The sequence below is a fragment of the Betta splendens genome, chromosome 4 (genome assembly GCF_900634795.4).
Source record: "Betta splendens chromosome 4, fBetSpl5.4, whole genome shotgun sequence".
NCBI lineage: Eukaryota > Metazoa > Chordata > Actinopteri > Anabantiformes > Osphronemidae > Betta > Betta splendens.
Genome location: NC_040884.2, coordinates 7,765,873 through 7,788,840, shown reverse-complemented (window position 1 = coordinate 7,788,840; position 22,968 = coordinate 7,765,873). Strand labels below are relative to the sequence as shown.

At 45.2% G+C, this 22,968-nt stretch overlaps 1 protein-coding gene across 3 annotated transcripts in view; it reads right to left on the bottom strand.

Moving 5' to 3' along the window:
- Positions 1-2,064: 2,064 nt before the first annotated feature.
- The window catches only part of arhgef18b (rho/rac guanine nucleotide exchange factor (GEF) 18b), a 29,197-nt gene continuing 8,293 nt past the window's right edge, over positions 2,065-22,968 (bottom strand). For all 3 annotated transcript variants that reach the window (XM_029148999.3, XM_029148997.3, XM_029148998.3), the window contains 22 exons: positions 18,427-18,494; positions 18,018-18,063; positions 16,579-16,762; positions 15,877-15,983; positions 15,246-15,386; positions 14,892-15,142; positions 14,522-14,647; positions 14,286-14,403; positions 13,915-14,169; positions 13,688-13,764; positions 13,306-13,484; positions 13,108-13,181; positions 12,709-12,894; positions 12,374-12,520; positions 11,997-12,112; positions 11,450-11,518; positions 11,230-11,277; positions 10,850-11,131; positions 10,570-10,719; positions 6,532-6,892; positions 6,063-6,200; positions 2,065-5,535 (listed from right to left, as the gene is read on the bottom strand). In XM_029148999.3, the coding sequence (XP_029004832.1) occupies positions 5,210-5,535; positions 6,063-6,200; positions 6,532-6,892; positions 10,570-10,719; positions 10,850-11,131; positions 11,230-11,277; positions 11,450-11,518; positions 11,997-12,112; positions 12,374-12,520; positions 12,709-12,894; positions 13,108-13,181; positions 13,306-13,484; positions 13,688-13,764; positions 13,915-14,169; positions 14,286-14,403; positions 14,522-14,647; positions 14,892-15,142; positions 15,246-15,386; positions 15,877-15,983; positions 16,579-16,762; positions 18,018-18,063; positions 18,427-18,494 (3,449 nt within the window). In that variant the 3' untranslated portion in view covers positions 2,065-5,209. The remainder of the gene's footprint in view (positions 5,536-6,062; positions 6,201-6,531; positions 6,893-10,569; positions 10,720-10,849; positions 11,132-11,229; positions 11,278-11,449; positions 11,519-11,996; positions 12,113-12,373; positions 12,521-12,708; positions 12,895-13,107; positions 13,182-13,305; positions 13,485-13,687; positions 13,765-13,914; positions 14,170-14,285; positions 14,404-14,521; positions 14,648-14,891; positions 15,143-15,245; positions 15,387-15,876; positions 15,984-16,578; positions 16,763-18,017; positions 18,064-18,426; positions 18,495-22,968) is intronic.

Here is a 22,968-nt window from a genome sequence, read left to right as displayed (position 1 = left end):
CACAAATGCCCCAGCGCTTGGAACCGACTCAAATATCTGTGTTGATGTCGAAGAGACTTTTACACAAAGCCCCTATTGGGCCTTTCCAGGCAGAAGCTTAGCGACTTAAATTGCCCACATCTCCACATTGTGACATGAGGAGGGTTTTCCGCGCCAGACGCCAGGATGCTATTTGTCTTGGCACGGCGGGCGTTTGACTTTAGGTACCAAAAATGTGCATGAGTGTGAGCTTGTGTGGCTCCACGGGAAGTTCTCTCTGCGCCTTTGGGACCTCCCACCCTGCACGAGGCCGCAGCGGGACTGGAAAAACGCACCAACATACATTTAAACAATGTTGATTTCAAATATCTCCATTTTTTGCGTAACAAAAACCTGTCACTATAGAAGCTTTCACCGGCCGCATTCTGTAAAATCGGAAACCAGATCATCACCAGCTGACTGCAAAATGCACAAAGGGCGAGTCGGCGCAGAGCACACTTCCTTTATAATCCGGATCCCCGTTTCCAGTTCAACTGACGGCGGAACAATAGCCCTCCACCTGATCCGATTCCCACTCGGCAAAACCGTTCTGCTTCCTTGTTTTTGCCGCCGCCCCCCACTGGGACCCAGTCAGTGAGAGATGGGAGAGCAGCAGAGCAGGTTGGAGGAACAATCGCTCTCATTCATCCCAAGCAAAACGGAGCCCTACGCAGCGCGGATGCGTCGCCAGGTTTATTTATCACACTTCAGTGTCCAAGGAGACGAACACTTGCTTGTGAGTCCTGAAAGATAACACACAAATCCTTATCTCCTCTTCAGAGCAAAGCGCTGCTGCCAAGAGGATTAGGTAAGCGTAATATGAAGCAGCCTTAGATGACAGACGTGTTGTTTCCTGGCCGCCTTCCTGTAATCACCTTGGGTGTTAGCAAAAATAAACAGGACCTGTCCTTTTGACAGGAGAATGTGTGTCAGGCAGGACAGGAGTGTGATAAGCAGCTATCAAACACATTATATGCAAAAACAGATGCACTAGGAACGGTCGGGTTCACTATTACTGCTGATGTGGGATCCAAGCACAAAAAGTATGATTTGGGGTGAACTCTGCAGATAATGACTATAATTAGGTTGAAGGCCCTGTGAAATCTTTTTATTTGACACGTGCAAATAGTGACTAGACGATATTGCTTCTCCCTCATGGGTCACTGAACGAGCTGCTGTTAAATTGGCTAATGGCTCGTTTCAGCACACACTGTGCCAAAGAGCAAGGAAGAAGAAAAACAAACACAAAGCCAACCACAGAGTCTGTCTGTGTGATTTGTTTGTGTTTTATGTGACTACAGGGAGGTTCGTCTGCACGTCTGCCTCTGCCGAGCATCTATTTGTTTAACTTTGCGGCAGGAAGGGCTTCGGATGCAGAACAACAACAGCCAGGATTCCTGACATCCTGCTAAATGCATTACATGAAAAAAAAAAAAAACAAGGGCTCAGAGCTGCGAGGCGGTCGAGTCGAGGAGGGCTGGAGACATCCGATGAGAGGAGAACAGACAGACAGCGCGACATGCGATGGGCAGAGCAGTGGAAGGAATGAGCCGGAGACAAAGGCCGAGTCAAATGCAGCGTCTCTCCACAGGGGAAGCAGCCTGGAAAAATAACTGTTGAGGAGACAGAGGAAAGCCACTAATGACAGAAGACAATAAAAAGTGGCCACTCCTGCAGCGTCTTCCCAGCCAGGATGACATTAACGCAGGAAGCGGCAGCCCTGCTGTTAGCGAGGCCTGCGTGGGACTCAACAAGAGCAACCGCAGCACCTGAAAATAGAGCTTTGTCTGGGAATAGACTGTTATTAGCTCGTCTAAAGGAGACGCTGAGCAGCGCATAGGCTGCTCGCTAATTGGGTGGTCAGGATTATTTTGACAAGCCGTGAAAAGAAATCTAAATAATGAGGCTGAATTACATGTTACACGTTCATGTGGTGGTTGTTGTGAGGACGGAATCAAGAACAAAGGAATCCTCACACACAAATAGTAATCATTCCTTGATTTCTGTGAACAAAGCACGTAACAAACCAAAATAATAAACATCTGAGACGATCAAAAGATTTTTTTTATTACTAAATATTCTCTCTAAGGCAGCAGTTTGTGTTCTAATGACTTGCAGTGAATTAAATGCAACGATACAAAAAAAAAAAAAAAATCAGTCTGGCTGTGTGCTACAAACATCATTAGACAGCTCTTGGTAAAAGTTCACAGGCAATAATAATAATAATAATAACAACAATAATAATAACAACAACAAGCATTATAAACATTCATGTTCCCCTTCAAGTATGCTACTATCCAAAGTGACTAGTGTAAAATTGGCAGAGGAAATAAAATATCTTCACAATTATTTACACATTACAGGTCCAGTACGTGTACATGAGCGTGCGTGTGCATGAAAAACACAACTGAAAACTTGTTTGTCAGATATGTTTGTTGCATGTTTTGGTGGGAGTGCGCGCGCGCGCGCGCGCGCGCACACACACACACACACACACACACACACACACACACACACACACACACACACACACACACACACACACACACACACACACACACACACACACACACACACACACACACACACACACACACACACACACACACACACACACACACACACACACACACACACACACACACACACACACACACACACACACACACACACACACACACACACACGGTTCAGTCCAGCAAAAACAAACATTTAAGACTTCAACGTCACAAAGAGGCAGCGTCCTTCGAGCGCTGAGGCCCATCACAGTCGTACCTGGAGCACAACTAAAGTGCTCTTACACCAGCTTTCTTTGTTGAGTAATACTAAGGAGACACTACAGCAAAATGCAAAGAAAGAAATCAAAGTTATGACCATAACTTAGGAATAAGAGTTTCACAAACCAATCCTAAGTCAGTGTTAATGTGCTGCCTTTTACCAGATGATACAAGCTTCATCAGGGAGGAGTCTGACACAATCACCACAGCTGCTGATGTCAATGTGACTTTTCAGGTTTCTTGCTCCTGTTGAGTTTTAGGCTCTTAATCACCGACTCAGCTGATGAAGAGTGGTTTAAAGCTCTGGGAAAACACTAAGTACTGTAGGTAAGTCAGTAAGTAGAGCTTAATCTAAAGCACTTCATCTTTCCACCCTCTCAAAACCACCAAAAGTGTGTTTACATGCACATTAATAGCCCAGAGGTCTTTGTTTCTTCAGCAACAGTGGCCATGGAAAAAAAGATGTGCCACTGTAAGTGGAACTCTTTATTTAATGTTGGGCTTCCATGTTAATAACACGTTAATGAGTGTATATGGAAAAATATCTGAAGTGGACGTGAAGCGGTGAAACACACAGCAGAACCCAGCATTAGGCCTGGAGCAAGATGTGAGCTGGTCTACAATGTGCTGTAAACACATCTGTTATGGACACACACGCTGGAGGATGTTTTTACAAGCAATGACTGTGTGGACGACCACACAGCGTCATTTCTCCTTCACACACAAGCCCGGGGAAAAAAAATCCAGTCTCTTTGGTTTAACAGACTGAAAACGAGCAGATGATTTCATCTTTTAGACCGATGTTCGACTTGAACATCACCGTGCGGCGCAGAAAGAAAGACGGCACAGTGCACTTCGACTTCAATGCTACAACGAGATCAGTAGATTAAATACACACACACACATTCATTTGATTCATTTAGACAAACTGCCACGAGTTTAGCAAGGCGCTATATTGTACATACACAACCAAGTATGTGCACTTCAAGTGTACAGCACGCGCGCGCACACACACACACACGTTCGGCTGAACTTTGAACCATGGTATCTGCCCATCATCTGTTTTAATAAAAGGATGAGGAGGTGAAGCGGTGACACAATATGTACAATATACATAAAACTAGCTTAAAATCACATTCATGATCAGCTGATCAAGACAACATCAAAACGCTTGTCATAGACAACGAAAACAAACGCGTGACATGTTTTCATATTACTTTTGTAATAAAAGTTAAAAGACTAAAATCTCTACCATTGATTTTTCCTGCGGCCGTTACACGCTTTTCTGTTAGGAACAGAGATTTAAGACCCAGCTAATGAAATGCCATCAGCGATCAATAAAACAGCGTCACTGAGACCTGAGGACCACAATTCAAACTGACATCTTCATTTAGACGCACGTCGTACCTAGCGCTAACACTCTGACAAACTGTACACGAGACACGAGAGTCGTGTCGTCAATCATCAAAACACGGCCTGAAGCGGATCCAACCGATAAATCTCTACATCCCTTAATAGTTTACTGGATTTGTATGTGTAGGTTCTGGTAAAAGCAGTTGTGGAGAAAGAATGAGTGGAATAATTTTATGATTGAAGACATTTCAGATTAATTAAGACATAGATGTACAACACAGCGCTCCATTATGTACGTGTGGGTCACGTAGGCAGACTTAATTAGCTGTTTGAGGCAACTACTGCAAAATAATTACATATATATTTTGTATTAACATGATGGTAGATTGTAATGGACTCAGTGCACTGTCTGCAAAAGCAATGGTGGAGGAGAACAGCAACACCACATTCAATCAACTTTCACAATGTTGACAACGATTCGACCAAAGAACAGCCACTGAATGCACATGTTCCTTCATAAGACTGGAAGGGATGAATATTTACACTGTGCAAATGAAACATCAAGCAGACGGACCTCACGCATTAGTAGCTGGATCATGTCTGAGCCTCGGCTCAATCGCCTTTTTTGTGGTTCCAGGTCCAAAAGCAGACAACAGTTAATACATGGCTTCAGTGCTGTACGTTTGCTCTTCATGCTTCACTGAGCAGCCTGAGCTGAGCCTCCCGACATGTTCCTGGCCATTTCTCTTTCATTGCTCCTTTGTATCAAATTACCTTTAGCTCTTGCAGCTAATGTCTTTGGATTGTTGAGAATTCATTCAAACCTTTTCACACAAGGAGGATTTGTTTCCACAAATGTTTCCTCTTAGACTCGGCCATTTAAGTTTAGAAAGAAAACTTGAATTTCTTATAAATAAAAAGTCATGATATTTTTCAATACCAGTTGAATGTGAATGCCAAACTTAAAATTATCATGCTTGGTGTAATGGATGAGCCTGTAACTGGTGTCATCAAACACTGTTGTTTCTTGTTACTAGCACTTGATCTGAGAACAGCAAAGCTTAGAAGAAGATGACATCCTCCTTGCTGAGGTCTTCTGCGGTGCCCTTGTAGGGTGGTGGCATGCTATGACTGTGGCTGAGTCCAGCATTTACCTGGACATGGGTCTGTGCGTTTGGACTGAGAAGCGGCGGCTGTGCGTGGGACTGGAAGTGGAGCGCCCCAGTGCTCTGGGAGTGCGGAGGCATACTGGGAGGCTGCACAGGCGCCTGAGTATGGGAATGTGCAGGAGGCATGGGAGGCCTCTGAATACTTGCGTGATGGGAGGTGTTGATGGAGGAGGTGGATTGGGTGTCTGGTCCAGTGCTGTCTGGAGGACTGAGTAGATCTGTCAGACATAAGGAAGGCGTTGTTATCGGAGAACAAGGGATTACTCCAAGAACTGTTTAAATATTAGCTGCAGATTAAGCATTTGGACTTGGTTAATACTCATGGGCTTAGTTGTTCTAATCACACTCCATGTTATGAAATCATGCCAGTGTTTTATTTCTGAGGTAATTGTGAAGAAGCCCAGATCAGTGTTGTTAAGTGTTAAGATGTCTGTGTCAGCAGTACAGTGTGCCATTAATCATGAATTGAAAGGTGTTTACACAGGGTGGGGCTGGGCAAGGAGGCAGCTTTAGTGGAGGAATGTGGATGGGTGGGGTTGGGTTTGCCCAGGTGGAGAATGCACACGTCTCGTTTTTATGTCTGTGAGAACCAAGTAATAATGCAACAGGCAGAACCAGGCTGGGGTTTGTACTGATGGAGCAAAGGTTGTGTGTGTGTGTGTGTGTGTGTGTGTGTGTGTGTGTGTGTGGGTGGGTGTGTGTGAGGGTGTGTGTGTCTGTGTGTTTGTGTGTGTTCAAAAGGTACCTGCTTGGTGATGCAAGGAGTGAGGCTGAGGGGGATGCATGAGCTGCTGGTGGGGGCTGATGGAGCGCTTGGCTTTGACGGTGCTGTCGTCTTGGGTGGACAGCTTCAGAGGCAGCATCTGCTTCATATCTACTGAGGCTGCGAGGGGGAGGGGGAGGGGGGGCAGCATAAACAAGAGAGACAAACAGAGCCAGAAGGTGATTTACACAGAAAACTTGATTACACGGGTAAAGTGAACCGCTGTGCCTCTCTCAGGTTTCAATTAGATACATGAGGTCTAACCCACTGAAGACAGCTAATGTGATGGTAATGGGCCACTTACATTACGCTTATCTGATCATACTCATGCCAGGCACAGATGGCTTGGATATTAGTGACAGTGAGCACATTTTAACAGGGTATAATGCAATAAAAACCATCAACTCCCCTCTGTGTGGATTCAACCTGCGATCATTGAACAGTTCCTCACCTGTGCTGTCGGTGCGATGTGAGGCCTTGCCGCTCTTGCCCGCTTTCCCTTTGCCACTGCTCAAGGCAGCCAGTTTAGTGGGGATCTGCTGCTGCACCCCTACTGCCTTGTGCTGCTGGTTAGTGGTGCTGAACAGATGGAGGGGCACGTCGGTCTTCAGAGGAAGCGTGGAGGGCCCCACCGTGTCGCGGCGCAGCAGCACCTCGGGACGTTCCGAGAAGTCGGCAGGTGCCACGGACAGGCTGGAGCGCACCAGCGGCTTCTGGGGCAGCGGCAGGGGCAGGTCAGACACACTGGAGGAGCTGCTGAGGCCCGAGGACAAGAGGAGTTCCCCATTCAGGCTCCCAGACATAGGAGCCACCTGGAGGAGATAGGAGACCATACTTGAGAAGAAGTGACTCATTGTTTGTTTGATGATGTTTGCAACAGCAAGTTCACAAAGGATGGGTCCTTCCCATCTCAGCACTGTAATTATCTATATCTGTGGCTGCATCCAGTGTGGGATCTGACTTGTGAAACGTCATATCTGCATGTAGTGTGTGAACAGTCAGCACTGTTGGTTATGTATGAGAACACGCACAGACATCCTCTACAAATTGTCTGTGTGATGCTGTCCCACTGCAGACACACAACCTTTTGAGGAGCTGTGTATTTATGGGCTAAAGATGAAATCAGAAACACATGCGACTCTTTCTGCTGAGCACACACTTTGGTAAGTTTGGTAACTGGCTTCTGATGTGTGCCAAGAGGCTCAAAGACACACACACACACACACACACACACACACACACACACACACACACACACACACACACACACACACACACACACACACACACACACACACACACACACACACACACACACACACACACACACACACACACACACACACACACACACACACACACACACACACACACACACAAAATGAGAAACATAAAACCCTTAATAGTCCCTGTGCACATAAAGGCGTGACCAACAAAACAGGAGAACAAGAAAATGGCTCTCATGACATCAGCGCATAAAGACAGTGGTGCATTGTCCGCTTAATTACGAGACTGAAGGAAAGACGATCTGGAGACGAGTCTATATCATTCAGTGTGCATTCAGTGAGAATGACTGATGAGGACTGCTACAATAACCGAGAGCTCTAGTGTTTGTGTGCATTACTAATTCAACATGTGGCATTAGCCAAGCGTTTATAAAAGGACGTGCTCTGTGCAGTCAAAGGCTTGGCTGGTCACATCACATACAGGAGGTCAGTTTGTGTTGTGTTGTCTTCTAAGGGCCAAAACACATCAAACAAATTTTTGTGTGCACTAAGAGTTAACTTCAGGTGTGTGTTTGGGATGCAGTTCACTTGCAACATGATTGATGGCAATGAAAACTTCAACCTGTGGCGATGGGAAATGCATGAGGACTGTGTTTTACAAGGCGTGAAGGGCAAACCCCTCTGTATGCATAGATTTCCCCTGTAAAAGCCCAGCACGACAGGACGACCTGAGGCAGAGAGGGGCCCAGCACTGAGAAAGTCTGCATACATCTTCCCCTAAATGCCCCTTTTCTTCGTCCCCTCCATCATTTTTCCTCTTTCGGGTCACACGGATCCTGGCAGACAGATGTTCCATTGTTCCCAGAGCAAGGTGAACAGCTTTTAGACGCACAAACAGCAGGTTTCCAGAGCAGTAAACCATGCGGAAGCTGTGGAGCATAAAGAGGCTTGACTGACAGCACATAAACAATTAGCACTGGCAAGCTTCCAGGGGCCTCTGTTAATGACAGGCTTGGACCGGCTGATTATACAGCCAGGTTCCTCTAATCCTGAAAACTGCCTGGATACTCCCATATCATTGGCATCTCCAACAACACTGCACAATTCGCTGCTTTGTACACAATGGACTGGGAAAGGGGATATCAGCTGCAGAAGCAGGACTCGACAACCGCTGTAATACATGTAAGCGTGTACAAACAGAATTTATATGAATTGGTTTATATAAAATCTATATGGTTGTGCTGTTGGATGCATACTGCCCCCCACACCTAACTATAAAAAATAAAAGTGGAAACCAAGCAAATGTCTCACCTTAACAGAGCTAGGACAGCATTTTAGCTGAAGACAAACAGTACTGAACGCGTGTACAGCTAACAGGTGGGAGGTAGCTACAGTGACAGATGGCGTACAGAAAATATCTGCCCTCGAGCCTGTTCTGTGTGCTCTGCAAAGCAACTGCCACCGGCTGCTTATAGGAAAGTCAAAGACATTTAGGAAACTTTACTTTTAGGCTTCAGTATGAGCAGCTGCTATAGGTTTTCCTCTTCTTGAATTCTCCATTATGTACACACTTTATGACTTTACAATCTCAAGACTATCAATTAGACCCAGTGTGAGCGCCCGTAAAAAAAAAAAAAAAAGCCTGAGCCCGACGCATTCCTTATCAACAGGCCAACAGCAATCACATGAGACATGAGATGAAAGAGAATTTCCTCTGAAGTCAGGACAAGTCGCAACTCGTTCCGCTGCTGCTCAGACAGCCATGTTAAAGCAATGCATACGCTAACACAGGGAGGAAGATATTTTATGAGCTATAATCACAGCTCTATGTGTTTTCTGATGAGTCTTAATGTTGGGTGGTGATGATTAAATGTTGATATCAGGCCGGCCCAGAGTTGAGGTCGCAGCTGATGAAAAGGCTGTTTGATGTGTTTGACACAGAGGGAGAACCAACAACTTCCATAAAAAGCCTCACAGCAGAGCCGACTACAAAGAAAAGCAACACACACATCTCTGTGTACAATACAGAGCTCAACTATTATGGGCAGGGCTTAATAAAGTGCTCACGGGGTCGAGATCTGACCTGCTTCAGGTCTTATCATGTAGTCCATGTAACAAACAAAGCAACCACAGCAATCATATTCACCCTGTAATTATGTAGAGCTTCTGCATTACTCATCACGGAAGATTAGGACAGTTCAGCCAAGCCCTGCGTGGCTTCCAAGACCAGAGGCTGTGGTTTTTCCAGGAGTTTCTGTGAAGGCTTTTAGGTAGAACTCGTGTCTTTAAAAAGGGGTAGGAGCAACAACTCATGTCAGCTGTGTGTGTTTGGACTGATCTGAGGAGCTCTTAATGTGAAATGAAATCTTTGAGGGGTTCTAGATGTTCTATTTCTAGTGGCATGGTAACTTGTGTGCTGCTCTAGATCTAGAAATAAAAAAGTGGAATGTGCAATTATATAAATAAATTCACGGTACATTTTTCTGACATGTCAAGAGATGAATGAACAGAAGTGTCAACAAAGTGACAATGAAGAGGCACTGCCCAGTCTGCGATGACGTCACACAGAGAAGCACATATGTATGAGAGTACTTCACTACTAGACAGCTGGTTCAGCTTCTTGGAAGACAACGATCCAGTTTGTGCATAAAGAAAGAAGAAACTCTGACTCACTGACTAAGTTTCCCACGTATAACAAAACCAAAACCATTTTATGTCAGAGTTACAAAACTCATTATTGTGTTTTATCTGGTCTAATAATGATCATAGGATCATGTGTATGACTAAGAGTGCGGCATGATTCATTAGCACAATCCTCTTCTTACCAAGTGGTGCACCTTTAAATTTGGACAGCCACAAATTAGTGTTTGTAGTATAAAATCAGAAATGAGCTGCTGCTGTAACTCCTATAGCAAAGTGAAGGAGTATCTCCTTGTTTGTGAAGAAGATATGCCAGGGTAAAACTTGGCAACAAAGATGAATCGACTAAACTGTGACAGTGACACAGGACTGGAAGCACTAAAGGCTGATATAACTTTACACTAGCTGTCTGACAGATCTGTTAGTAACAGGCATGAAATTACAGTCAGTGGATCCTTGTCAAAGCTTCTCTCCCATGAAGCTCACCAACAATAGCCCACTTTGTACTGCCACTGATACAAATAAGAGTAAGGAGGAAAGAGAACAGAGAAGGGTAAAGAGGAGGAAGCATTTAGAGAAATAGGTGGACTGTGGGGTTGAGTGCTCTGAGACTATTGCGTCACCTCAATAGTTTTCCTTTTGATCTTCTTCTGGTGTTCCAGGCGTTCTTTCTCCTTCTCCACTGCTCTTGTAGACTCTCTCAGCCTTTCTAGGTCCTGCTGGTACTTCTCTCTCTGAATTTCCAGCTCGTCCCTCTCTTTAGCCAGATTCTCCTGCACCAAAAAGAGCCACGTTTAAGTTCCTGTGAAATACTGACAGCAAATGAGCCAATTGGGAATAGCGCCCAGTAGCCAAAGATTCAGGTAAATGACACATCTAATCCCACAGGTGAGGAATCTTCACCTCCAGCCGCCGGCATTCCTCCTCTCTTTGTCGAAGCCGGGCCTCGGTGGCCTCTACTTGCTGACGGTGTCTCTCTCGCTCCCTTTCCCAGCGCTGCTGCTCCTGCCGGTGTTGAGACTGTAACTTGTGGAAATTCGCCAGCTCCTCTCTTTGCAGAGCCAGAGTCCGTTGCTTCTCCTGCTCCAGGAGGACATTGCCCCTGTGCCGGCTGGGTAGCCCCGCTCGCTCTGTCAAAGAGGCCCGCTGCAGCTCGATGTGACTGTCCTGCTGTGATATGATGGCCTGAAGACATAAACACGAAGAAAAAGGTTTATAAGGCTCAATTCATACTAGGACATAGATTACAATAAAAGTAAAGTTTGTAAATTTGACATTATTACCTGCAAACTATACAGCCTCTGGGAGAGCATCAGCACTCTGTCAAAGAACTGGATGGGATACACAGATGCATCAAAACCAAGTACACACAAGCACCATAATAACATTCTCTATATTATATTATATATCTATCTATCTTTGCTGTTCAGCAGACATAGCTAGGAATATCACAAGGTCAGAGCACTGTGCAGCACAGGGCAACAGATCAGAAGGAGAGTTTACCTCAGCCTCGGGAAAGGAGTTGGACCAGATGCGGTTCCATCTGGCAGGAGAGCAACAGCTCTCATCAACCTAAGCAACAACAGTCACACGCACATACCAGGTCATACATACAGAATTTTATCTGGCCAAACCTACACACTACAAAGAGGTTGAAAAAGATTGATGATCCGATTCTCCTATATAAAACATAAAGGTAACACACACTGTGTAAGGTCTTCACACGTTACTGTAAATCAGACTTAAATGGCTTTGTTCCTAACAACTTGTTTGATTTCAGTCACATGTTGTTATATGTTATCTGCCTGATTATTTTCATTTAAGTGCCAGGATTTACTGGAAGGTACATGTACATCAGTGTTAAGAGAATAATGTTTTGTCAAGGCGACATGATTCATAAACAAATGGAAGAACCTGCGTGACCAGTGTTACAGTAAACACAGAGCCAGAAACTCTCCAGATGACTGGTCCTGTCATTACTATTTACAGGAAATAACCCCGAGTCATCACAGTGTACCATTGCGTGTGCGTGTGTGTGTGTGTCCACTACCGTCTGATCCAGGGTGTGGCTGCCAGATAGGTCCTTGAGTTGGGGGTCAGAGCTGGCTCTTTGGCTTCTGTCTTTGTTTCTGGACTCGCCAGAGAAGTTCTTCTTTATGCTGCCATCTGGTACGGGCGAATCAATGCCACAGACACGCATAAATAAACACAGACACAACAACAAACACATGCACACCAAAGCAATTTACAGAATATGTGGCCAGCACAAATACAGAACCACAAACTGTTTAATGCATATATACAGTATATTAGTAAGGGAAATGATATACTTTGAATTTTTGTACGCATATTGGTATTAAGGCCGGTAAAATACTGCAGGGCTGTTTAGATGACAGTCTAGGTGGAAGTGAAGTGTGTTGGACTCACTCTTGCTGAAGATGGTGGGGCTGCTGTCATAGCCCCCAAACGTATCTGCTCGTCGAGGCAACACCCCAGACCCATTCCCTTCTTCCAGCCTTGGGGTTGGAGTTTCCTCTCTCACTCCAGACTGCAGAAGGTTCTGGAGGTTTTCCACTGAATAGAAAGGGACGGTAACGTAGATTATAAACTTAACAGTTTAATATAGAAACTAACGCCTAATCTACAACAGAGCTGCAGAAACCAGTGCAATAATATTAAGTTGACATAATCTATGTGTAACATTTACACAGCGTCAGCCGTGCCTGCCAAGCAAGTACACATATCATGAAGTCTGGTCCTACCCTCGGTAATCGCTCCCTTGAGCAGCGTCTCCCCCTGCTGGAGGTCTGGGCCGTCGCCTCGAAGCAGCAGCCTCGACCGAGAGGACGTGTCCTCCAGACCTCCCACAGACTCTGCTATTTCTGTAAACAGCTGCAGCTTCTCGGTGAGAGCCTGAATGATCACAGCATCCTTCTGGCTCAGCCGTTCTACAAGTATGAAAAAAAAAAAAAGAAATGTAACAATGTGACAGTTTTCCCCATGCTACATTTCTGAGCAACCCTATTACACATGCATTTATTTATAAAGACACATATTTGATCTGCACAAACATATAGGAATTAGACAAATCAACTTAATTTAATAGTTAAAATAATACATGAGCACCTCCTTGTGGCACTTGTATTTATATCTGTACTTACCTTGAAATTCTTTGAACTTGGAAGCTCGTGCCTCCTCTTCCTCACTAAAGAGCCTCTCTTCAGTATGAGGACAACTAAGATAAAAGATGGTCGAAGCAGGAGCAGATGCACAGGTAAAGAAACAAAGGAAGCAAACTTAGCATGACTTAGCATTAAATTTATATGGCAGAGTTGTGCATCGACACACAGAAAACCTACCTCTCGACAGCCTGTCGTATGTGTGCCATCCACGTGTTCCGCTCTTCCTTGGAGGCTGTGTGGATCTCGTACATCTCTGGCTCATTGGAGGAGGCGCATATCAGAAACATGGCTTTCTCCTCATGGGCCACTTCCCTGACTATCAGCTTCTGGAGCGAAATCACCGACGGCTTGTTATCCTAGATTAATCATAATAGCAGAGAGGTAGGGAGAGGAAGAAGAAGTAAAGCAGGAGATAAGAGAGCTATTAAAAATGCATGAATAACATTAACAGGACTGTCATGCATCACACTTCCACAGACAAAGTTACTGCACAGTTTTAAGCATTTTTCTTTGATAGACAAAATGTTTCTGTCAGCATGACACAAAATAAATCACTTACCACTGTGGCAAATACATATCTCTGATCTTTCTCTTGGAGAAGGAGCAACACATCAGAAAGCAACACTGCAAGAATATCTGGAGGCACATAAATCACAAGTGGCATCTTTAGCCTGGAAAGGTGTTATGCTGATTCATTCTAAAGGCTTGCAAAGGATCAGCATAGCAGAATATTAATGTCTTAGTACTTTACTGAGTAGTAGATCAATATAGTATCAGATCATATACCTTTCAGCCTGCCAGAGGCAGCTTTCCAATTAACTGTGCCCTCGTGAAGCAACCGTCTCCTGTCCGGTGCCAGGTCCTCGCGTCGAAACACTCGCCCATCTTTGATTTTCCCCAGTGATTTTGGTTCCATCTTGTTCTGTATGTCTTTCAGCCGAGAGGTCTTCTCGTGGAGGTTAACCAGCGTATCCACCTGAACAATAGTGTCTTTAATCAGAGCCAGCGCTCGTGTCAGATCCTCATGTTCTCCTGTACCCGCTAAAGAGAGAAAACATCACACTTTATAGATACAGTAAACTAACATATGATGTTATTTCTAGATTAAATATGTAGATATGAGCTGTATTGGTAGAAATGTACTGGAAACGCTTGACCTTCACTGTTGTGCAGGAGGCGCTCTACTAACACTGGATACTTGGTAATTCGCTGAGTCACCAACAGGATACACTCAGTCACTCCTAATCTCCGCACAATGGGCAGGTTATTGATTTTCTGAGACGAAAAATAAATAGATTATTTAACTCGTAACAGACTTCAAAATGAGATAGCATAGCATACAACTGAGATTTGAATAGGATATGAAAATGTGCAGATTTTTCATTTGTCATACCCGAATAATGTTGTGGAACTTTTTGTTGTTTTGCAGCTGTTCTTTGTAGTAGCTCACAGCCTCAGTGTGATGACTACAGAAGTCTCCATAGCTGTCCTTCATCCTCTCTCCTAGTTCACCTGAGAACTAAAGACGCAAGCACAGCACAGTCACCCAAGTCAGCAGACACGTCTTACATTTGGTGTCATTATTATTATGACACAACTACAGGAGCAAATAATGAACTAGCCCTGGGAGACAAACAAACCAAACAAGAACAGTAGTTTTTACAGATGGTTCCTTCAGAGTCAAAACAACAAAAGCGACAACTGGTGTGTTCATTGGTGGAACACTTAAGCTTAAGTTGCTAACATGTCTATTTGTTTCCTACCTGTGCAATAAGAATGTCTGCCACTCTGTTAATGGTATAATTCCTGTCATTGGGTGAGACAAGGCTTTCTTGTCGCCGCTCTTTAAGGCGAGACAAGAAATGGGTGTGAAGCTCAAGAAGGCTTTCCAAGCGAGGAAACAGGCAGTCCAGCCTGCTTGGGTCCATCTGGAGGTTCTCCTTCAACTCCCGGACGTACACATTCAGCATTATCTTCAGTGTTCGCACATGATGCATCTCGGTTTGCATCAGCTCTGTACAATGACATAGTTTTGTGGTCAAAGCTATACAAATAGTACCACGTGCCTTATTCAGTGAGCAAGTAACAAGTGGTGACAGCTAAGGAATCATACTTACCATATATCACATCCTGCCTTTTCACCATTTCCTTTGGGTGCTTCTTAACATACTGCTGATCGGCTGCTAAACTCCATGACTCTGCTTCCAGGTCCTGTGCATCAGACTCTAGATCAGCTCTCACTGCTGCGTAGTGAGCATCTGCCAAAAGCAACACACATTACATTGATATAGTCCTTGAAAACACCCTACCCACCCTTCCAAGTACTTATTGTTAAGAGTCCAAGTCTAAGAATATTATACTGCTGACTTCATGTCTCGTATTCTTGTGTTTGGCAGGGCTGAAAAGGTTTATAGAGATATAAACATTATAAACCAAGGAAAGCTGATCCAATGTACTTTTTTTGCTAACAGACGTTGAAAAACTGAAATAGAAATTGGTGCCTTTATGTTAAAAAGGGAAAAGGGGCAACAGTAGCCAGAACCCACAAAGATATTTCAGGATAAGGGTGAGTCTGATAAACAATGAATGTGAGAACTTGTCAGCAGGTGGAAAAAAACTAGGATTCATTAAGAATGTCTATCTCCCACACACTCCAGCTTAATGAGATCACTCCTGACTCTACACACACACAAATACACTCCCTTACGACAAAGCGTCACTTGGCTCTTGGGCTAGTAGTCAACTCACCTTCTACAAAGATTGTGTCTGTGGTGGAGGGAGCGAGGGAGATTGCGTCTTCATTGCAGCGTTTGAAGCGGAGAGCATCGGTCTCATCCATCTCCCCAGGAAGGGATCTGAGGGACGACAACAAAAAGTCCAAGGTGGCATACATGCTGACACTGGAACTAACAGCTAGTTATAACTTATAGCCAGAATGTGCATTTAAAGATGCACAGAAACAAAGACAATAAACTTAACACAGAATAATACAAAAAAAGCAGCTGTGTCTGTCCTTCCTGGTTATTGTTGCTCATCTCTGACTTCCTACCCTGCCTTCGTGTTTGTACCTTCCTCTTTGTTTTTCTCTATCTCCCTACGCACTTTTCTTAGCAATGCCGCAGCAGCGTAGTCCACTTCTGAGAACCTTCTAGACTCCATTTCAAAAGGCTGCTATATTAAAAGACAACACATCTTTTTGTGCCAACTATAAATACACATCTTATGATGGAATAAAGAAAACGGCATTTAAGCAGCAGAGACAAGAATCTAAAAATATTGTGCATTAACATACAAGAGATTCTAAAAACATCTATAACATTATAGAGAACAAAAGATTCTTCTCAAGTCCAAGTTAGAGGACTTCTGTCACACTGGAGCATTTTACAAGAAAACTAAATAAATATTAGTTAAAAAACAGTTAGGCCTCCAATGGAGGAATAGTTTACTTACGCTGAGCTGCTGTGGTATCGGGTGGTAGAGCCACTGGAGCCAGGGGCAGAGGTGGTGTTGGAAGGATGTGTAGCAGTCGGCAGAGCCCCCTGACTAATGGTCATGCCTGGGGTGCTGAGAAAACCTGGGTGGCCATCCAGGCCTGGGCCTGACTGATGATGCTCACTGTCCCGTACTTTTGGTGCTGGAGACAAAAGACGAGAGACAGGTAAACGGAGGAAATGAGGGGAGACGGAGGAGGAAGACGAGGAGAGGCAAGGAGAGGAGAGGGAGAAAGGAGAAGATGACCGGCGAAGAGGAGACGAGGACGAGGAGGTAAGCCGGTGCTTGTTTGACTCCTGCTCGAGTCGCCCCCAGTACTTTTTCAGCCAAGACCGAGGCAGAGATCGGAAGAATCGGCAGGTGATCAGGTCACGGTGCATCAACACTCGCATCCCAACACGTCCAGACAGACCCCACGATGAGGCAGAAGACGATGGCGAAAAAGAGGAGTTGTTTGTTTTAGCAATTCTGGAGCCAGGTGCAGAGGGTCCCTTTCTCTGACTAGTTTCTCTGGTCACTTCCATAGTGAATGTCTCAAACCAGGAGGCAAGGATCCAACTTCAGCGTGAGGTTCCGAAGTGGCAAACGAATGTGCCTTCAGAGGCGTAAACCAGGAGAATCAAAGGCCAGCACAAAATCCAGTTTTATATGTAAGCCATCAGCCCACCCGTGGTCGAGCTCTAGCAACTTCTGGAAAGATGCACACCCTTTTATGCTTCTCACACTTTCTGACCCTTAGGTTTACCTCAATTCCTGTCTGTGCTCCTTGTCTTCCCGACCCCCTGCGCAAGCTACTGATTGGTCAGAGCAGGACGTGAGGAGAAATCAGGTGTAGCTAATAGGACTCCAGCTGTTCACAAGAGAATAACAACTGCTACAGGAGATTAACTTAAGCTGCTACTGCAGCCACTCATGTCTCCTGTGGGTTTGATCATATGCAACAAGACACACTGAATGTTACAGTTATCACCAATTACTAGTGCTAGAATTGTTAAACGCAATTTAACAAGAAAAATTATCTTTAGCCTTTTACCCAAGGTAGAAGAGGAAAGTTTGTACCTTTGGAAGTGCTTTGAAGAGCTTTTCTTTCAAAAACACCACATGAATCATTCCATAAAGGACTAAAACTGAAATAAATTAGTTGACTCTTCTTAAAGACTAATCATCACCTTTGCTTACAACGTGTTGTGTGGAGGCAAATACACAGATACATAACACACATGTGCAGTGAGGTGAAAAAGGTGCAAACCAAAAATAGTGCAATGATACTCATCATCTTTTTAATCCTCTGCAAACCACAAGAGATGCAACCAGCTCGTTAATTTGACACAAAGGGACCGAAGTCACTTTCCGTGGGGTTCATGGAGGGTATGTCTGCTCATGCATGTTCTGCTTACCAAGATTAGGTGAACTAGATGAGCTGCCTCTTGGGAAAGAATCTCTCTGTGAAGAAAAATATAAAGAAAGACAACATTTTATGTTAAGGCCATTTGGCAGTTCTCAAAAATGTCAAAATATCACGTTCTTTTCAGTGTCTACTGAAGCTGATTCCTCACATCTCAGGTTTACATCAATAAACAACCCCAGTCTTGCGTTATAGCAATTTTTTATCTTGCAGTCTAGCACAGTCATTCTCTATTACAAAGTTAATACAAAGTCAATAAAGGCCACAATCAAATGCGGTCATCCTCAATGAATGCACAGTGTGTGTCTGATATATGCAACAAGCATTTAGTGTTACATAAGCCCTGCAAACGCAGGCAGCAAAGGGTTTGTGCTGTGTAATGTCTTGGCTTTTGTGTTTACCTTATTCTTGTTGCTGGTGCACTCACCCAGCAGAGACTTGCAGCTCTTATGAACGTTCACAGCACAATCTGAAAAACAGCAGCACGGTGTAAGTGTTGAATTAATCTTGCTAGGACAGCTGTAGACAGCGCACAGCATCTACAGAGGCAGCAGTGGCGCTTCAGAATTGGGATGGGAACAACAAAACAGCAAGCCAGATCGGAGTTTTGAAAACCGAACCAAGAGTTGTTAAAGTAAAAGTATTTAAATCACTGACACTGAAGTCTGAAGCTGTCTCTGCTGCTGTTATCAACATTTACAATGTCAACTATTTGCTTGGCACAAAAAGGCAAGAATCTTTTCTTAGTCCCTGAGTCATGTAAAGCACTGATACTGGACTAATAGTCTAAAAAAAACTGCGTTTTCTCTCTGCATTTCTAGTTTTGTCTTGTCTCAGTGGAGGTTGAATGAGTGGTTGGACCTCTGCTGAAAACCACAGACACACGAGAGTTGTTTTAGGAAACCTCGTACAGGTAATGGTTCCTCCGTCTGTGCTCGACTCAGTTACGCGAAAACGCCGTCTACATACTGTATGAGACAAGCAGCAGACGTCTTTGCAGAGGACTGGCCAAACAAATTAACTTATCACTATGCAAAGCCGGTTTCCAACACACGCAGGTAAAGCAGCCTGGCTCAGACACGAAACACGTGGCCTATGCAAAACAAAGATGTACGCAAGGAGGAAATGCATACGCACAAAATCAAATAAATGCAACTTAAATGAAGCTGACACTGAAACTGTTAAGTATTTTCCTATGACATTCTTCCTGGCCGCTTAAGGCTGACCAGTTTCACGTAGGAAGACATGCACAAAGCATTATGGTGACTCTGTGTTGGCAACTCTGTGTAAACATGAGGCAATGCCACCTGGAGTTTGCCACGATCTGCTGTACAAGCTCATACAAAGGTCTGTGTTGCACATGTGTCTTCTGTGAGTTGGTACAATAGCCAGGGTAAAGGAAAACTCCACCCTGTTCAGTAAAAAGGTAAAGCAGTGAAAGAGATGATGTCGTGTCTGAGCAGAGTTCCAAATGACAGGAATTGATGAACACATTAGACGAGCTCTTTAGAGTCTTAGCTTAATATATTGCTTTACTTCATCAAGCCTCTCTCTGGTAATAAATGAACAATTGCTGGCCGAGTTGGAGGAAAAGAAAACAGAAACGGGCTTCTGAAAAATCTTCACCAACAGTGCAGAATCCCACTTTGAGCCGGGTCCAACAGTGGTGAACTGATAGAGGGCAGAGCAGCAAAACGTCTAGTATAAACATGAGTTCTTTGGATCTCATCACGTCACATCAGATAAGTCCTCTTCCAGGTTTGAAGCCAGAAACCACTTTTTACCTTTAGAGGAAGAAATGTGTGCTGAAGTCAAGAGGCTCATCAGCAGTCAGCTCAGCAAAACCAGGAGATAATTCCCTCCCTCTATTCCTTCTCCTTCTCCTGGCCTGGCGCTTCCAGACACAAACTGAAAGCTACGCACACCGTCAGTGCCTACATCCACGGGTGGAAGGCCACACTGTCTTCAGCTGAGCCAGAGCAGCCTGACCGGTCAGGGCCAAGAAAAGCATCGGAAGGACAGGAAAAGATAAGAGGACTCCTAAATAAGCAGAGCTAGATGGAATAAAAAGCAGTCTCATTGAGAATTCACCTCAAGTCACCACAGAAGAAGCAGAAAGTAAGCTGTTTGTTTAGGAATGTGTAGTTCAACCACAATTTTACAGGCACAGAATGTGTGATGGCTACAGTTAAAAAAGACAACTGAAGAACCAGGAAATAAATAATGACTAACAGAAACAGCTCGGCGAGCGAGGGTCAACCAGCCGTGACACCATTAGACGATGGGTTCATGCTCCAGGCACGGCTGCGGTTTGGGCCCACATTATAAAGCACCGCCACGCCCAACACCTGCTGGCCAGTTAGCGCACTATCACAAAGGAAGAACGGCTTTCAGTGAGTCAGTCAACGAAGCACAAACCAAGGCCTTCCACCACCACGACCAAGAGATAAGAAAAAATAAAATAGAAAAAAAACGCCTAAAACAGGATGTCTCTTTATGAACTACAATAATAATTGCACGGTGTAGAGCCGCCATTATGAGGTCAATTTAAAAGTAGGTTAGAATATATTTTCCTGTGGTTTCTTACACAAACCACGCGTGTCCCCGCATCCTCTGTAGCTCACAGAAAAACCCTGCCACCGGGAATAGAAGCGAATAGAAGCGGAGGCCGGCGAAGAGGAAAACAGATCACGGCAGCGAATAACAACCCGCTCTGGTTCACGCACGCGCGTCGCCCTCCTCGATTCCTCGAGATAACTGGGACAAAAACATCAACGTCGGGGGAGAACTCCGAACACAGCGTCTGCCCATGACATCATCTATTGAGAGCAGAGAAAGTAGGACTCGGAGAGCCGTTTACTCAGTGAAGCGAGGCCTCGGACACGTTCAAATTTATCGCTCAAAAAGGGTCACGGGTGCTATTGCAGGCCAGCGGCACACGGGCGGTAACTTAAGATGGAGACAGAGGAATGTCTGGACCCAAATAAATGCAATGCGCCGAAATCGTTAAACAATTTCAACCACTTTGTTGTGGAATAAATCTATAGGAATGGCAATAAAACTGTCCAACGGGGAAAAGAACGTTTAGTGGTAGAATAAATCTCCTGACAGCTGCTCAGAGGAAGAGAGAACTTTGGATGGAGCCAAAGGAAGACACGTAGAGAGTCAGACGTGAGGGAAGGAGGAGCAGCGATGCGTGGACGAGTGGTGCTTGGAGAAAGAGACGCGGAGCCGGAGTCACCTGCCGGGGACGGTCAGCACCGTGTGACCCGGTCAGCACCACGTGACCCGGTCAGCACCACGTGACCCGGTCAGAGAGCGGTCCCAGAGGCGGAGGAGAGACGAACCGATCGTCTCAGCGCATCACTCGACCGACCGACAAATAAACGTGACGCTCAACAACAACGTCTCCCGTCGACGATCGTGCGGCACAGTGCAACACAATGACGGCGTCACGCGTCAACGTACGCGGGCGAACGGTCGGCGTCGACTTCAACGTCCCAGCGGGACGTGTCGCGTTCGCGTCGCTGTGTCAGAGGCGACTCGGCTGGTTAATGTGTGACGGCAGATTACAGGTGAACTCTAAGAAGTTGTGCTGGATGCTAACGTTAGCTCCGCCAGCTAGCCGAGCCGTCACCTGTTGAGCTCCGCGCAAAGTCTGCGACCGCTCCTGAAGTTAAACCGAAGCAAAGTTCTGCAAACACGGGCCGCCTGAAACAACAACAACGAGAGCGGTGTTTTGCTTTCGTTTACACACACGCACACACACGCACGCAAGTCAAGGTAACCAACCCGTCTGCTTACTCAGTCATCCCTGATTTTCATGCAGAAGCGGGGGCTGGCTAACTTAGCTAGCGTCAATGGCTAGTAGTTAGCGCGCAGTAGTTGCCTTTAAATGCACGGGGTCAAGTTTGAGCCAGTTTACGGTGAAGTGAATATTAAAGAAACTTTAGAAATAGTTGTAAATAGTGAAACCCACAAGCACCAAACCCCGGGCTGAAACGAAGCAGCGGCTGCTTGACTACTTGACTGCCGTTAGCATCGAGCTAACTAGCTACGTCTCAAAAGTGCAGGGCGAACAACGGGAATTATTCACCTGATCCCGAGCCGAGCCGTCGCTGCGGCGGCGAGCTGCCTCTTACCGTGCAAACGGGCCGCGTGTGCGCGTGAAGCGGCCGCGTCCGCAGCTAAAGTCTGTCCCTAAGTCACACAGAGCAGCCGCAACAGGTCTCCCACACTCCCAGTGTCCAGCTCCGCGCTGGGAACAGTCTCTGGCACACAAACGACGCATTCCACAGGCTGCGTCGCCACGGGGCTGCGCGCGCGTTAAAGGCGCACTCACTTGTTTTTCCAGCGTCAACTACACAGCAGGTGGAATCATTGAGTAGTCGTACCTGTGTCATAAAATACACGTAATCCTAATGTAAGAGGCAGTGATATGCGTGTATATTTTTCTGTCAGAGAGGGATTAGGGTCAGAGAGGGATCCTCTCATGTTTGACTTTGGTTTACTCTACTTGGAGCAATTCCATCCTTGAGGGGATTCACGCGATGACTAACCGCCCTCTCCTTACTCACCCGTAAACGGTCCCGCTCCAAAAAAGTGAACTGGTGCTTGTGTTCTGGGCAGGTCTGTTTCCTTGCTGGAAACTTCGTTTAGTGATGTGAAATTTAGGGACAGCGGATCACAAGGCTTCTAAGAAGTCTGTCTTATTACAGTAAGGCCAGGAAATACGCCCACGGAGCTGATTAGACATCAGATGGACTGAATGTTTGGAAGACTATGGTAATTCATCTGCTACTGACATTGATGAAAAAATGGAAAAAAATAAAATATATTGAAAATCCCAAATTTACTGAAATGCTTTTAAAAGCTGAATTCCCACTTATAATAATGTGTTTTCATACAACAATGTCTCCATTTGTGATGATGTGGGGAATGGA